Source organism: Oncorhynchus masou, chromosome 30 (assembly GCF_036934945.1).
Source record: "Oncorhynchus masou masou isolate Uvic2021 chromosome 30, UVic_Omas_1.1, whole genome shotgun sequence".
NCBI classification, from domain to species: Eukaryota; Metazoa; Chordata; class Actinopteri; order Salmoniformes; family Salmonidae; genus Oncorhynchus; species Oncorhynchus masou.
In genome coordinates, this window is record NC_088241.1 from 17,614,516 (window position 1) to 17,630,982 (window position 16,467).

At 43.6% G+C, this 16,467-nt stretch overlaps 1 protein-coding gene across 1 annotated transcript; it reads left to right on the top strand.

The window, feature by feature from the left end:
- The first annotated feature begins 45 nt into the window (after positions 1 to 45).
- LOC135522211 (calpain-7-like) lies at positions 46 to 16,404 on the top strand. The gene is made up of 19 exons (XM_064948271.1): positions 46 to 472; positions 809 to 917; positions 1,939 to 2,096; positions 2,463 to 2,530; positions 4,054 to 4,281; positions 4,558 to 4,644; positions 4,820 to 4,946; positions 5,240 to 5,419; positions 5,597 to 5,743; positions 5,964 to 6,070; positions 6,410 to 6,530; positions 7,230 to 7,474; positions 9,232 to 9,367; positions 9,474 to 9,549; positions 9,625 to 9,770; positions 12,123 to 12,185; positions 12,288 to 12,418; positions 13,103 to 13,195; positions 15,323 to 16,404. Exons 1-19 carry the CDS (start codon positions 371 to 373, stop codon positions 15,465 to 15,467), a joined length of 2,469 nt encoding a protein of 822 aa, XP_064804343.1. The 5' UTR covers positions 46 to 370; the 3' UTR covers positions 15,468 to 16,404.
- The last annotated feature ends 63 nt before the right edge of the window (positions 16,405 to 16,467 follow it).

Consider the following 16,467-nt stretch of genomic DNA (forward strand, 5'->3'; position numbering starts at 1 on the left):
CAATACTGCCACCAACTGGATTGGAGGGTAAAAGCTCTCGTCATAGTTGGAGCTACCCGGAAGCTAAATCATGGAAATTACTTATGTTGTTGTTATCGAGCAGAAAGTAGCTCGTCTACTTGCTAGCTGTATATCATAATGTTTTACGGATATTGTCAAGGCGGTTGTTTCTATTTCATTCATTTGATAATCTTATTTTAAAAACCCAAATTTTGTAACTGTAACTCATTGCTTTGATTTAGCTGTCTGACGGTCTATCAAGTTCGGTTTGCGAGCTAACGCCGCTAGCTTGTTAAAGTTAGTTACGAATGACAGGGACAGTCATATTTTCCAGGCTGTATGAAGGCGTATGAAAAAACGTTAGAACAAAATGGATTGCACTGCACTGGAGCACGATGCAGTTAAATTTGCCAAAACTGCTGTCATCTGCGACCAGAATGGAAAATACAACGAAGCGGTCTTCTATTATAAGGTAACGTTAAAGACTCTGAAATGGAGGTTGTGGAATAATTTGCCGCACTCCACATTGACTTTTACTTTCACCTGCATCTTATCGTCACCATTGTGGAATAGACGACTTGATCACTGATGCACTTTTAGCCTTTAGAAGTGGCATTCCAGTGTTTACACCTGTGTAACAAACGGTATGTATTCAGCCTTTAAGGGATATCCAGAAACTCAAATAATATAGGGTAAGTTATTATCTTAGAGGTACTTGACCCATGGTTAAGACACGCTTGTATTTTGCTACATAAAAATAAATTTGTCATTTTGAAAGCAATAATGTTGGTGTTGTATGTGATATTAGGAGGCGGCACAAGCCCTGATCTACGCCGGCATGGCAGGGTCTAAACTGGAGGGCATCCAGGATAAAGTCAATGAGTACCTGGACCGGGTTCAGGCCCTGCACAATGCTGGTGAGTCCAACTCAACAGTGTAGGGAAAGTGGTGATCCTCAATAACCACTTCTGATCCAACTTCATTCACTCTCATAGTCCAGCCAGAATGAGTGGACCCATATTCATAAAGCATAGCAGTGAGTAGCCTACAGTGCATTCAGAAAGTATTCAGACCCCTGGTCTTTTTCCACATTTTGTTACGGTACAGCCTTATTCTAAAATGAATTACATTAAAATGTTCCTCGGCAATCTACACACACTACCCCATAGTGACAAAGCAAAAACAGGTTTTTAGAAATGTTTCCAAATGTATTTGAAAAAACAACAGAAATAGCTTATTTACCTAAGTATTCAGTCCCTTTGCAATGAGACTTGAAATTGAGCTCAGGTGTATCCTTGAGATGTTTCTACAGCTTGGAGTCCACCTGTGGTAAATTACATTGATTGGACATGATTTGGAAAGGCACCTGTATAAGGTCCCACAGTTGACAGTGCATGTCAGAGCAAAAACCAGACAGGATTGTGTCAAAGCACAGATCTGGGGAAGGGTACTAAAACATTTCTGCAGCATTGAAAGTCCCCAAAACATAGTGGCCTCCATCATTCTTAAATGGAAGAAGTTTGTAGCCACCAAGACAAGTCTCTGAATGTCCTTGAGTGGCCCAGGTGGAGCCATCTCTGGAGAGACCTGAAAATAGCTGTACAGCGACGCTTCCCATCCAACCTGACAGAGCTTGAGAGGATCTGCAGAGAAGAATGGGAGAAACTCCCCAAATACAGGTGTCTCAAGAAGACCTGAGGCTGTATTCGCTGCCAAAGGTGCTAAGACAATGTACTGAGTAAAGGGTCTGAATACTTATGTAAATGTCCAGGTTGCTGGTTTGAAAAATTGGTCGGTGCCCTTGAGCAAATGCACTTAATCCTTATTTGCTCCAGGGGCACAGTACTACCATGGCTGTAAAACAACATTTCACTGCACCTATCCAGTGTGTTTGAAAATATATATTTTTAGTGTTCCATTGTGTTCTACCCCATGCAGTTCAAGCTCAAAGTAGCGACCCTCTGAAGAGCAAGCAGCAGGTGGATCTGGAGCGCGCCCACTTCCTGGTCACCCAGGCCTTTGAGGAGGATGAGAAGGGCAATGGGGACGAGGCCATCGAGCTCTACACACAGGCCGTGGAACTCTGCATCCAGACGGTAGGGACTGCTCAGGAAAGGCCCAGGCTTCTTTTAGGCCTGCTGTGTGACTACAGGGGCAACTTTCACCACCGATGCTCTTGTAGTGAGCAAATCAACAACAACAAAATGAGCTGTACTCTGCTATTCAGACCACTGTATCAAACATTATACAGGATGTTAATTCCTGGGTCATCACCAGGTCCAATGGAGGTATAGTCAGGAATGAGTATAAGAACAGTTTATTTGGATTAGGCCATGAACCCACCAGTCTTCATTGTATGTACTGACATCCCTCTTGACCTAGACTCTAGGGTACATAATGTGTGGCAGGTGTCAAATGTAACTCACCCCTCACTCCTTTTCTCCTACTTTCTTTTCTCACAGTCTCATGATACGACAGACCAGGGGCTGCAGGGCAAATTGAAGCAGCTGGCTCGTCAGGCCCTCGATAGGTAAGGAGGTCACTCTCCCCTCCTCTCTATAGTGTAATATTTCTAAATTTCTAGTGTTGTATACAGTGCATTCAGAAAGTATTCAGATCCCTTTACTTTTTCCACATTTTGTTACGTTACAGCCTTATTTTTAAACTGATTAAATAAATACAAACTCTCATCAATCTACACACAATACCCCATAATGACAAAGCGATTTTCCCAAATGTATTATAAATAAAAAACAGAAATATCTTATTTACATAACTATTCAGACCCTTTGCTGTGAGACTTGAAATTGAACATCCTAGAGATGTTTCTACAACTTGATTGGAGTCCACCTGTGGTAAATTCAATTGATTGGACATGATTTGGAAAGGCACACACCTGTCTATATAAGGTCCCGCAGTTGCAAGTGCATGTCAGAGCAAAAACTAAGCCATGAGATCGAAGGAATTCTCCATAGAGCTCCGAGACAGGATTGTGTCGAGGCACAGATCTGGGGAAGAGTAACAGCGTTGAAGGTCCCCAAGAACACATTGGCCTCCATCATTCTTAAATGGAAGATTTAAGACCCCCAAAACTCTTTCTAGAGCTCGCTGCCTGGCCAAACTGAGAAATCGGGGGAGAAGGGCCTTGGTCAGGGAGGTGAACGAGACCCCGATGGTCACTCTGACAGATGGGAGAACCTTCCAGAAGAACATCCATCTCTGTAGCACTCCACCAACCATGCCTTTATGGTAGAATGGCCAGACGGAAGCCACTCCTCAGTAAATGGCACATGACAGCCAGCTTGGAATTTGCTAAAAGGCACCTACGGGGAAGCATGGTGGCGGCAGCATCATGCCATGGGGATGTTTTTCAGTGGCAGGGACTGGGAGACAAGTCAGGATCGAGGGAAAGATTAACAGATCAAAGTACAGAGAGATCCTTGATGAAAACCTGCTCCAGAGCGCTCATGACTTCAGACTGGTGCAACGGTTCACCTTGCAACAAGACAACGCCCCTAAGCACACAGCCAAGACAACACAGGAGTGGCATCGGGACAAATCTTTGAATGTCCTTGACTGGCCCAGCCAGAGCCTGGACTTGAATCCTGATCGAACATCTCTGGAGAGACCTGAAAATAGCTGTGCAGGGACACCCCCCACCCAACCTGACAGAGCTTGAGAGGATCTGCAGAGAAGTATGGGAGAAACTCCCCAAATACAGATGTGCCATGCTTGTAGCGTCATACCCAAGAAGACTCGATGCTGTGATCGCTGCCAAAGGTGCTTTAACAAAGTACTGAGTAAAGGGTCTGAATACTTATGTAAATGTGATATTTCAGTTTTTTATTTTTTTGTGCAAAATTTCTGAACCTGTTTTTGCTTTGTCATTATGGGGTATTGTGAGTAGATAAGGATTCATTTATTTTTAATTCTGAGAATAAGGCTTTAACTTAACAAAATCTGGAAAAAGTCAAGGGGTCTGTATATCCAAATGCACTGTTGATCAAGGAACACCAACCCGACCAACCAACCAACCCCTTTGTTTCTCTCCAGGGCGGAGGGGCTGAAGGAGTCCCAGTCTGCCAGTCCCTTAGCCCAGTCGCCACAGGACAGGCCGGGGCCCTCAGGGGCCAAACCCAGTGGGGGGCCTTGTCCCGTCAGACAGTTCTTCCCCCTGGGGCCTGACTTCTCTCTCCAGGACCGCCCCCAGCCAGTCAGGCCTGTCCAGTCCAGCGAGCCTCAGGGTCAGCGCTACACCTCAGAAGAGATAGAGGTGCTCAGGTGAGCAGACTGGGATATATCTGGACTCATAGAATCATAGAACATGGTCAACACATTGAGTTTAGGCTCCCAAGAAGCAATGATCTGTGGTTCCATAATAATCCCCATTTCTCTAGGAGCATAATGCCAGTGTGTGACTTGTTTTTCTAAAGGTTAGGCAGTAACACACCTTTGTTTGGTAAAGGTTCAGGTTTGACTCGCATCTACATTTTCATCTGCTGGGTAAGGTACACACGTTACATTTCTCCTGATTCTCCTCTCCGCTTTTCTACATAGGAGCACGTCCAAGATCAACAGCATACCCTTCGTCCCCTTCATGAGTGTGGACCTGAAGGAGAGATTTGCCTTTCCTGTTCCATTCTCGTAAGTCAGGATATTCTTGTTCCTTAGTAAGTGGGTGTGCGGATTGTAGAATACAAACATAATACATTTCTACCAGCAACCAGAAAGCATATACTATCTGGAGTGCCACTTGATTGCATTAATTTTTAATTTGTGATAAACATCAGACTTTTTATTCTCTGTGGATGCTTACCAGGGACAAACTAGGCAAGCTGGCCCTGTCTCCCAAGCAGAAAACCATCTTCTCCCGCTGGGTTCGCCCTGACGAGATCTGCAATAACCCCACCATGATCTTATCTGTATCCAGCTTCAGCATCAAACAGGTCCGGCCACACACACAGCCGTCAATATTCACTATCAATAATCAAGACCAAAATGTTCCCAAATGTAGCCTGTAAAATACAGAATTATTTAAGGTGTATTGGAATTGACTCATCATCAGATGGCGCCACTTGTACGTATGTTTTGAATTACCTACTTTATGGACAATCTGCTCTAAACTGAATACCTCTCAATGTGACGGATAAAACTGACAGATATACCTCCCATCCTGGTATATCCTGGTCGGATGTCAGTCTCATACTCTTATTGTTGATCACCTACTCTCTCCCGTTAGACGGTGGTGTCTGACTGCTCGTTTGTGGCGTCGTTAGCCATCAGCGCTGCCTATGAGCGACGCTACAACAAGAAGCTCATCACCAGCATCATCTACCCCCAGAACCGGCGCGGGGAGCCAGAGTATAACCCCTGTGGGAAGTACATGGTGAAGCTTCACATCAACGGTGTGCCCAGGAAGGTAACACATTGCAAAACCTGGGAACTGGGTCCACTGGTGCTCAATGTCATTGTGAGATAAGCTAGCAAACCTCACTCTCTAAATGACTAGACTGTCACTGTAAAGCTGCCATGTTGCTGACAGTGTCTACCAATGGGTTGTAATTGTTGTACGTGTTCCCCTTCCTATTCCCTGCAGGTCATTATAGACGACTTCCTGCCATGTGGTCAGAATGGAGAGCTGCTGTGTTCCTACTCCAGCAACAGGAACGAGCTGTGGGTCTCCCTCATAGAGAAGGCCTACATGAAGGTCATGGGAGGTTACGACTTCCCCGGCTCCAACTCGGTGAGGGAGTTCCCCCTGTGAAAGTACTAGTACTATCCCCTGTACTTTGCTCTGTCCAATAGCGAATGTTTCAGAGCTAACGAGTTCCCTCATTCACACCGTGTGCTAAATTCCACATTTCATCCACCGTACGTGATTGGACAGTTGGTTCTGTTCCCCACCTTGTTATTGCTGTTCTCTAAAGTGTGATCTCTATTCTTTCTGTCTTATTGTATTGTAGAACATCGATCTGCACGCACTCACTGGCTGGATCCCAGAGCGTATCGCCATGCATTCAGACAATCAGTCATTCATCAAGGACGACACCTTCCGCATGCTCTACCAGAGGTGAGACACGCAGACACAAACACACACTCATTAATTCACCCATGCACACACTTAAAGGCCTACATAGTCCATATGCTCTGTAGAATTCAAACTAAGAGCTATAGAACTAAGAGTCTTACACAGTTTAAATACTTTATTTGAATCCACAAATCATATTACATTTGCAAAAAGATACACACACCGAATAATGCCACTATTCCATCCTCCAGTCAGGTATTGATTTTTCATGATTACCTTTGCTGCCAGATGGTAATAGACATGGTTATCAATACCACAAAGTTTTGTCTCCTAGCCAAGATAGCTGACCTAGTACTCTCACATCCCCTCCTCTGATGACAGGTTTCACCGGGGCGACGTCCTAATCACCACAGCAACAGGGGTGATGACAGAGGAGGAAGGCGAGAGGTGGGGCCTTGTGCCAACGCATGCCTATGCTGTCCTGGATATCCGGGAGCACAAAGTAAGTGTTGGTGTTAGCATAACCACTCATGGTTGTTACAGTAGCTTGTTAGCATAACCACTCATGGTTGTTACAGTAGCTTGTTAGCATAACCACTCATGGTTGTTGCAGTAGCTTGTTAGCATAACCACTCATGGTTGTTACAGTAGCTTGTCAGCATAACCACTCATGGTTGTTACAGTAGCTTGTCAGCATAACCACTCATAGTATAGCATGCTGTGTTTTATTTGTATCTGGTCAATTCCATTTATGTCTTTGGTATTTTATTAGGATCCCCATTAGCTGTTGCAAAAGCAGCAGCTACTCTTCCTGGGTTCCACACAAAACATCAAACAACATAATACAGAACATTAATAGACAAGATCAGCTCAAGGACAGAACTACATATATTTTTTTAAAGGCACACGTAGCCTACATATCAATACATACACACAAACTATCTAGGTCAAATAGGGGAGAGGCATTGTGCCTTGAGAGACTGGCATGCATAGTATTTATATCAGCCCTCTGAATATAAGGAAGAGCAAGACTGCTCTGTTCTGGGCCAGCTACAGTTTAACTCTGTCTTTCCTTGCATCACTCGACCACACGACTGGACAATAATCAAGATAAGACAAACTATAACTTTGTAACTTTGCGCATCGTTAATGGTGTTCTGCCTGCATGCTAAGCTTCTGTGCCATTTGATCTGGCTCTCAGGGGAAGCGGTTCCTGCAGCTGAAGAACCCGTGGAGCCACCTGAGGTGGAAAGGCCGCTTCAGTGAACGGGACGAGAAAAATTGGACCCCAGAACTTCTCAAATACCTCAACTTTGACCCCAAGACCGCACAGAAGTTTGATAACGGCGTGTTCTGGATCACGTTTGAGGACCTGTGCCAGTACTATGATGTCATCTACCTGAGCTGGAGCCCCGCCCTGTTTAGAGAGTCTTCCTGTATCCACAGGTCAGTCAACAACAGCCCTCTTATATCTCCCACAAGGGTCTGCTATACCTATAACCAAGTACAGTGCGTTCGGAAAGTATTCAAACAAACTGAACTTTTTCCACATTTTGTTACGTTTTGTTACGTGATTAAATCATTTTTCCCCCCTCATCAATCTACACACAATACCCCATAAAGACAAAGCATAAACAGGTTTTAAGAATTTTTGGCAAATTGAATACAAATAAAAACCAGAAATCACATTTGCATTAAGTAATTCAGACCCTTTACTCAGTACTTTGTTAAAGCACCTTTGGCAGCGATCACAGCCTTGAGTCTTCTTGGGTTTGACGCTACAAGGTTGGCACACCTGTATTTGGGGAGTTTCTCCCATTCTTCTCTGCAGATCCTCTCAAGCTCTGTCAGGTTGGATGGGGTGTGTTGCTGCACAGCTATTTTCAGGTCTCTTCAGAGATGTTCGATCAGGTTCGGGCTCTGGCTGGGCCACTCAAGGACATTCATAGACCAGTCCCGAAGCCACCATGCTTCACCGTAAGGATGGTGTCAGGTTTCCTCTAGGCGTGACGCTTGGCATTCAGGCCAAAGAGTTCAGTCTTGGTTTCATCAGACCAGAGACTCTTGTTTCTCATGGTCTGAGAATACTTTAGGTGCCTTTTGGCAAACTCCAAGCGGGATGTCAATGCCTGTTACTGAGAAGTGGCTTCCGTCTGGCCACTGTACCATAATGGCCTGATTGGTGGAGTGCTGCAGAGATGGTTGTCCTTCTGGAAGGTTCTCCCATCTCCACAGAAGGAACTCTGGAGCTTCTTGGTCACCTCCCTGGCCAAGGCCCTTCTCCCCCGATTGCTCCGTTTGATCGGGCTGCGGGTCCTCGGAAGAGTCTTGGTGTTTCCAAACTCCTTCCATTTAAGAGTGATGGAGGCCACTGTGTTCTTGGGGAACTTGAATGCAGCAGAATATTTTTGCTAGCCTTCCCCAGATCTGTGCTTTGACACAATACTGTCTCGGAGCTCTACGGACAATTCCTTTGACCTCATTGCTTGGGTTTTGTTCTGACATGCACTGTCAACTGTGGGACCTTATATAGAAGGTCGTGTGCCTTTCCAAATCATGTCCTATCAATTGAATTTACCACAGGTGGACTCCAGTTGTAGAAACATCTCAAGGATGATCAATGGAAACAGGATATACAGTGCCTTGCGAAAATATTTCGGTCCCCTTGAACTTTGCGACCTTATGCCACATTTCAGGCGTCAAATAATTTTGCACGCCCAATTATTCGGTTTTTGATTTGTTAAAAACGTTTGAAATATCCAATAAATGTCGTTCCACTTCATGATTGTGTCCCACTTGTTGTTGATTCTTCACAAAAAAATACAGTTTTATATCTTTTATGTTTGAAGCCTGAAATGTGGCAAAAGGTCGCAAAGTTCAAGGGGGCCGAATACTTTCACAAGGCACTGTACCAGAGCTCAATTTGGAGTCTCACAGCAAAGGGTCTAAAAACTTATGTAAATAAGGTATTTAATTTTTTTTGCCAAGCGTTCCAAAAACCTGTTTTTGCTTTGTCATTATGGGCTATTGTGTGTAGATTGAGGATTTTTATTTATTTATTATATTTTAGAATAATAATAATGTAACAAAATGTGAAAAAAGTCAAGGGATCTGAATTCTTTCTGATTGCACTGTGTGTGTATAAAAAAAATACACATGTTTTGATATGTGAAGTATATTTCTGGTTGTGTGTGTCCCTGCAGTAGCTGGGATGGGAAGCAGGGCCCTGTGAAGGATGCCTACAGCCTGGCCAACAACCCTCAGTACCGGCTGGAGGTGACCTGTCCTGCAGGGGGCACTGCTGTCTGGGTGCTGCTGACCAGACACATCACTGACAAGGTGCACACCGTCTGTCTGGCTGTTCACCACCACACAGTATCAGACAATGTCTCATTTTCTCCCATAGAAACAATAATCACCCTGTTGTTGTCCTTTTGATGTTCAGGACGACTTTGCACAAAACAAGGAGTTCATCACCTTGGTGGTTTACAAGACGGAGGGAAAGAAAGTTTACTACCCTGGTGAGTTTCTCATGGAATTGTGTGTGTATCTATGTGTGTGTGTTTCCTCTGACTGTCTCGTATGTTCCTCCTCAGCGGACCCTCCCCCCTACATCGATGGGATCAGGATCAACAGCCCCCACTACCTGACCAAGATGAGACTAACCAGCGCTGGAACACACACATTCACACTGGTGGTGTCACAGTACGAGAAGCAGAACACCATCAACTACACCCTGAGGGTGAGACACACACACACATTATTGTGTCAGGTACATCTCCTGAGTGTCAGATCTGTCGCTGTCAGGTAAACACTGTGATCCTGTTGTACTGCGGTGCAGAAGTGACCATAATGCCTCAAGCATCTCACAATAGAGCATGAGAAAAGAGAGTGGGATGGTGGAGGTGAAGAACAAGAGGGAGTGGGGGAAGATGGAGTGAGGGCACATGAGATGAAGGATAGAAGAGAAGAGTCTTGTTCCACTTAATGAGTGTCAAGTGTACATACACTACAGTTCAAAAGGCCAGCATCCCGGAGTCGTCTCCTCACTGTTGACATTGAGACTGGTGTTTTGCGGGTATTATTTAATGAAGCTGCCAGTTGAGGACTTGTGAGGCGTCTGTTTCCCAAGCTAGACACTCTAATTTACTTGGCCTCTTGCTCAGTTGTGCACCGGGGCCTCTCACCTCTCTTTCTATTCTGGTTAGAGCCAGTTTGCGCTGTTCTGTGAAGGGAGTAGTACACAGCGTTGTACAAGTGTCGTAGCAGAATCAGAATTAGTTAGGTAACATTGATAAATAAGATGTTTTATTTACATAATAATGTGAGATATTTGTCATTAGAATGTCTTCTTTTGGATAATAATGTTGGCAGTTGCATTTTCCTCGTTCTTCTCCAGGGAAAAGTCACTTGGGGCCCAGAGAGGGGAGAGGTCAGGCTTGTCTTTTTATCTGTCTGGTAATATGCAGAATATCAGAAAGGGAGAAGTCAGAATTGAACAGCGTCTTCCAATGTATCTGTTAAACCATGTGAAGGGCTCCACAATGTCTGTGTACCAGTCACTCCCCTCTGTGAGTTTATCCAGGAGGGCGTGTATTTGAGATGGGGGGGTATCTAGAATTGACAATTGATTTATGCCATTGGACGAGGTAATGCTTTGGAACTTAGAAGTACCAGGAACAAGATTACAATCTGAACAATAATGTATAGCTAATGCTATCTGGCTATGGGATACTCCTATTTCAAGTAAAAGGCCCTTTGTAAAGTTCCTATTATCTGTGGTTCGTCATTGTGAGTTGAGAGGGGTGGATCTTTGCTATAAAAGATCTCAGTTGCCATTATGTTGACACACTCAGAATTCATTTATAGACACTGAATTAATCTGAGAGTCACAGGGCTATGGTGAAGCTCATTTAATTAGAAGATTAAGTTTATGTATAACTCTGACTGGTGTGTGGTTTGTAAACTCTCCTTTCACTTAGTAATTCAGGAAATTTCCACGACACGAGATCTTCAGGTTCTTGGCAATTTCTCGCATGGAATAGCATTCATTTCTCAGAACAAGAATAGACTGACGTGTTTCAGAAGAAGTTATTGCTTCTTTAATGAGCACAACAGTTTTCAGCTGTTCTATTTTGCGGAAGGGTTTTCTAATGATCAATTAGCTTTTTAAAATTATAAACTTGGATTAGTTAACACAACGTGCCACTGGAACACAGGAGTGATGGTTGCTGATAATGGGCCTTATATATATATAATCTGCCGTTTCCAGCTACAATAATCATTTACAACATTAACAGTGTCTACACTGTATTTCTGATCAATTTGATGTTATTTTAATGGACAATTTTTTTTTTTGCTTTTCTTTTAAAAACAAGGACATTTCTAAGTGACCCCAAACTTCTGAACGGTAGTGTACATATACTGTACACACAAGGAATATTAAACTAGATCTGAGTTGTTTCAGAATGTAGAATTATACATGAAGCAGCCGGCTTGCAGAACTGGGATATCAGTTGAAAGAGAGCTTGTGAGTTTTCTGCAATGAATTGCTGTGTGTGAAAGAGAGATGGCGAGAGTGAGACTTTGTTGTATATGAATGAGTAAAAGGCTGTGTGTGAGCATGTGACCCAAACCTTTTTTTGGTCATTTTATATTTCATAAATTCCCCTTACCAACTGAGCTGAAGTCTTTGAGGAGCTGTTATCTGAAGTCTCACAAAAACAACATGTTCGGCCTCCGTAGAAGAGAAGAAACCCTGAGAGTAGTTGCATGTGTGTCTTTCTGAGAATGAAAGAGAAAAGCCAATCGCCAGTGGAATATCTCTAGCCTTGACTTAGCAAGCAGCAAACTGGCTGTGAATCAATTACTGCGCACTCACTCCCTTAAAAATCATCTGGAGAATTAGTGAATTGACGTTAAGTCTCATACTCAGAAGAGTTCTCGTGAGGTATGGATTGAACATGATTTCTTCCGTCTGAATAAGAGCTGGCCAGTATTCTTCCTGGAGTTTCTTCCTGATGTTTCTATGTTGTGCTGATCACATCCCTGCTCATTCAGTTCCAACAGAGTAATAGATGTTTCCCTCCAACAGGTCTACTCTGGATGCAAGTTCTCCTTCTCCAAGATCCCAACGCCCTTCACTCATACCAAACGGGTAACATTTACTTCCACTTGTCTCTTTGTTCACATTCTCTATTGGCATGATAACAAAATCACCATCTTACATTGCGAAAGCACCCTCTCTCTCCCTGTGCAGATCAATGGCCAGTGGAAGGGGCCGAGTGCGGGGGGCTGTGGGAACTACAAGGACTCGTACAAGCACAACCCAATCTACCAGTTTAACCTGGAGCGCCCAGGACCCATGCTCATAGAGCTACGAGGCTCCAGGTAAGACTCACTGAGGACTGCAGGGGCCCTCCACACCACTGGGGGCACTACACCCAGTGGGGACACTTTACGGCCCAATCACAATTGATGGATATAAAATGGGTTCCATTGAAATTAATGTCTTCTTGTAACACAGCACTTTTAATACTTGAGTGTTCATCCTGTCTGTCAAACCTTCTCTAATCCGAGGTGACTACAGAATGACTGCAAAATGACTACAATGCTAAATTTAAATAATATGCATGGTCTGCATTGTGTCTGACAGTCTGACTCCAATGAGACTTTGTCATCACATGTCCAGAAAATTTGAGCCGTCACAGAATACATTTGCCAGGTGTAAATGTGACCAGACAGACTAACAGTCAGTTTCCAGTGTTCATACACTCCCTTACATCATCCTGTAGGGGTCATCTTTAATAGTTCATCTGGTGCTCCGAATTAAAACGAGATGACTCGCTCTCTCCCTCCAGTCTGCAGTCATTAGCATTGCTAACTAAATACTCTCTCTCTTTCTCTTCTCTCTCTCTCTCTTTTAATGCGTTGGTGCTGTATTGTACTGGCCTACCAAGAATCTGACGTGCTGCGTAGTTGTTATGTGGTTCTGCCTTTCTCCCTCCGTAGGCAGTGCAGCGCAGGTTCTGGTTGCTTGTGTTATTGTTATCATGTCTCGGTCTCACCCTCTAGGCAGTACAGTGTGGGCTTTGAGATGGTGACCGTGTCCACTGTAGTAGAGCCAGGACCTGCAGGCCACCCGAAGAAGAACAGTGGAGACTACAGGTACACACCCAGGATTCACAGGAGTTAAACGCAACATAGGAGATAGTGTGTTTGTCTATCAGTTCATAGAGGTGTTCAGGGACAGTACATAGTGTTGAGTTCCAGATTAGTTAAGAATCAATCCTAATATTAACCCTTTACACTTGTGGGAATTGGCCTATATAGATAAGGCTAAATTGAAATATTTGTTACAGAAGAGATATGGAAAGCATATGCATAGCAATGGTAGCAATTAAACGGGAACAGTTTGGAGATTATGGGGAAATTATTAGACTAAAGGTGAGGATCTAACAGTTCACCTGACACGACTGAATTCAAACATTATTCTGTTGATTTGATGTGCATTTTACATTTACTGTAATTTTACTGCATTTGTTGATAATGAAATCTGAAAATACTCATTCATTAACATAACGATATTAATGGATTGGGGTAGGTCCAACATAAGACAAAAAAATGAAGGGTTTGAGTGAGAGGTCCAACTGGTGTCTCCAAGTGTCTACGCACCTCTCCTAAGTAACTTCAATACACTTTTATGACTAAAAGACGAGTCTTCAACTACAAGGTGCTTTTTTTTGAGCTCTCCAAGCTGTGCCGAGCAAGCGCACTGGTAGTTGTTTTGTTTGGAACACAGCCCCGCATCCCCGCCATCACAAAATAACTGTTGTTTACGCAATCCAAAAACGATCCATTACAAATCCCAATCTGGGTCAAGTGGGCATTATTAAATGATAAAATATCATTTTACAATAGGCTTTCACAGCCAATTCAGCCCGGGTCTGCAGCCCGCCCCAAAAAAATCCCAATACAACAAACAGGCTCATTCTGTCCAGGACATCCCAAGGTGTAACGCCATGTCATCTTGTACATTAAACATAGTGATCATAAACGTTGACACTGTATATTACATGCGTTTCGTATGGTAATGAGAAGTGCACATTTGGGCTCACGGGTGTTTGGCTTGTATGACATCAGCGGTATTTATTATAATCAACATTTAATCTTTCAAAATACATCAAGTCCTCTTAATTTACAGCATTTTCCTCACTCCGACAACAAAATGTTTTGCCCAATTAGCGGATAGAATGGGGGCAAATATCTTGTTGCGCGCAGGGGCTCAAGTTCCAAACGGCTCAGTCAGAGCTATGAAGCGGAGACTCTGAGCTCTGACCTCATGTATACCATGTTACTGTACAGCCACTGCGTTTCAATGTAGGCGCTTATCAGTGTCCAAATCGGCCATTTTCAACCCGGGTATGAGTGTCATTTTCCTACTGTGAAACTCTGAGCTTGTTTAACTCCAATGTTGGTAAACATAAATGTGAACAAACACTATATAGCCTCAACATGATTGAAACGATCATTTTGATATCTGTGGTCAGTCCTTGCATTCATGGCTCAACTGACTAGGTATCCCCTTTCCCTCTATGAATTTGAAAGTGGTTACATTTCTCCAGGCCCGTCCCTCAGCTTCTTACTTAAACAGGCGGGGTGACCACTTGAATGCATCCATCATAAAATGTTATGCACAGGTTAAAGTCCAATGTTGGAACATATATTGGGGACACATCATTCTCCAAAGCCGCTGACATGCTGCCTAAATGTGGTGGCTACAGTCACAACACTTAGGGAACATTCTATACATTCCCCACAGGTCACATCTGAGAACCTCGTATCTGACCTCTGGGATGTCTATGCTGATTGAGTTAGCCTGGTTCAAAGATTGAGGGTGTACTGAAATTAGCCTTACTGCACATTTGCGTAAAGGAATGCCTTTTGAGTTAGATCTTATGACAACAGCTGTGTGCGTCTGAAATGATTTTTCAGGAATAATTGTAAGTAAAGATATTCATAATATTTTCCTCACATTTAGACCATCCTGTGGATGAGGTTAAAGCAGGTTAAATGTGTATTTAATATCAGATCATCTCTATAAATTATTCCGATAATCTGCTCTGCTATTGAACACATTGCATGCATTTTTAGTGGGTTATGAAACAGAAAATGTCCAGAAATGGCTGTGGACTGCATTGTAACATGTTATGAAGGAATGGAGATTAGAAAGGGTGCTATTTGAGACTATTGAGACACAGCCATAGTGACACCCCCCCCCCCCCCCCTCTGTAGGTGTGGTTTCTGCTACATGGAGGCAGACCATGTCCCTGCTGGCATCTACAATGTCATCCCCACCACCTTCCTGCCCAAACAGGAAGGACCCTTCTTCCTGGACTTCAGCAGCGCCACGCCCCTAAAGGTCTCCCAGCTCCAGTAAGGAGAGGGGGGAGGATTCAGGGGTGACACCAGGAATAACTTGCTCACACCATGGACACACTCACTGTTCCCTAGACTCTGGGTGGAACTTGTTACAATTGCAGGAGGACCCCAAAGAGACTGATTACTTTATTGATTATTATCAAGGGTATTTGGAAAGGGACATGTTTTTGGTATGGAACATAGCCCTCTGTGCTGAGGTGTGCAAGAACATGTTCCAAAAAATGTTAACTGACTGAGTAGTAACTATCAGAGCTAATGTTGAAGGTGCTTTCTTCCTCCTTTGTCATAATGACCGATACAGTAAATGATGTCACAACAACTATGGAACTTATGATTTTCAATGTTCAATTACTTGGCGCTTGTTGACCGCCAGTCTAGGTACTCAAGAGGCAGTGCTGGTATTTACTAAGAACGAAGGGTGGCGTTTCAACTGCAACTGTCTTTCTCAGGAGACCGCACCACGACAGGGATTTCTCTGTTGCACAGGAATGAAGACTAATCTCTGGCATTTATAAGGATGTGTGACAGACATGCAGGACCTGTGTCTGTGTGGTTGCAAAATTCCAGGAACTTATAAGAAATTCCTTGGTTTTCCAAGAATCTGGAAAACCAGGGAATTTATTGAAAGTTCCTAGAATTTTGCAACTGTGTGGGTACTCACGTGGAAAACAACATTTGAAACGTATCTGCAATCTTTAGTCTCTTGTTTACGCTTCAGCAAGGACTTGACCGCTTCACAGCGGTTTCTCCTTCTGTTAACAGTTTGTCAATGCTATACAGTCTTGTGGACAAGACCCACTCCTCAAACAGATTGTTACTAATGAAAGTGTGGACTTACTGAAAGAGCGGAGTCACACGTACCATGTAGACTTATTTTGCATTAACAAAATGGCTGCTCTGTCGTTTCATTCTTTACATAAATGTAATTCTATGTTTTCTTCCCCTTCCAGTGACTGTTAAGTGGAAACAGCAGCAATAGTTGCCCTTTATGTCAAATG

Coding starts and splice junctions, on each gene's coding strand:
- LOC135522211 (XM_064948271.1), top strand. CDS start 371: ATGGATTGCACTGCACTGGAGCACGATGCAGTTAAATTTGCCAAAACT. Junction 2,097..2,462: donor TGGAACTCTGCATCCAGACG/GTAGGGACTGCT, acceptor CTTTTCTCACAG/TCTCATGATACGACAGACCA. Junction 2,531..4,053: donor GCTCGTCAGGCCCTCGATAG/GTAAGGAGGTCA, acceptor GTTTCTCTCCAG/GGCGGAGGGGCTGAAGGAGT.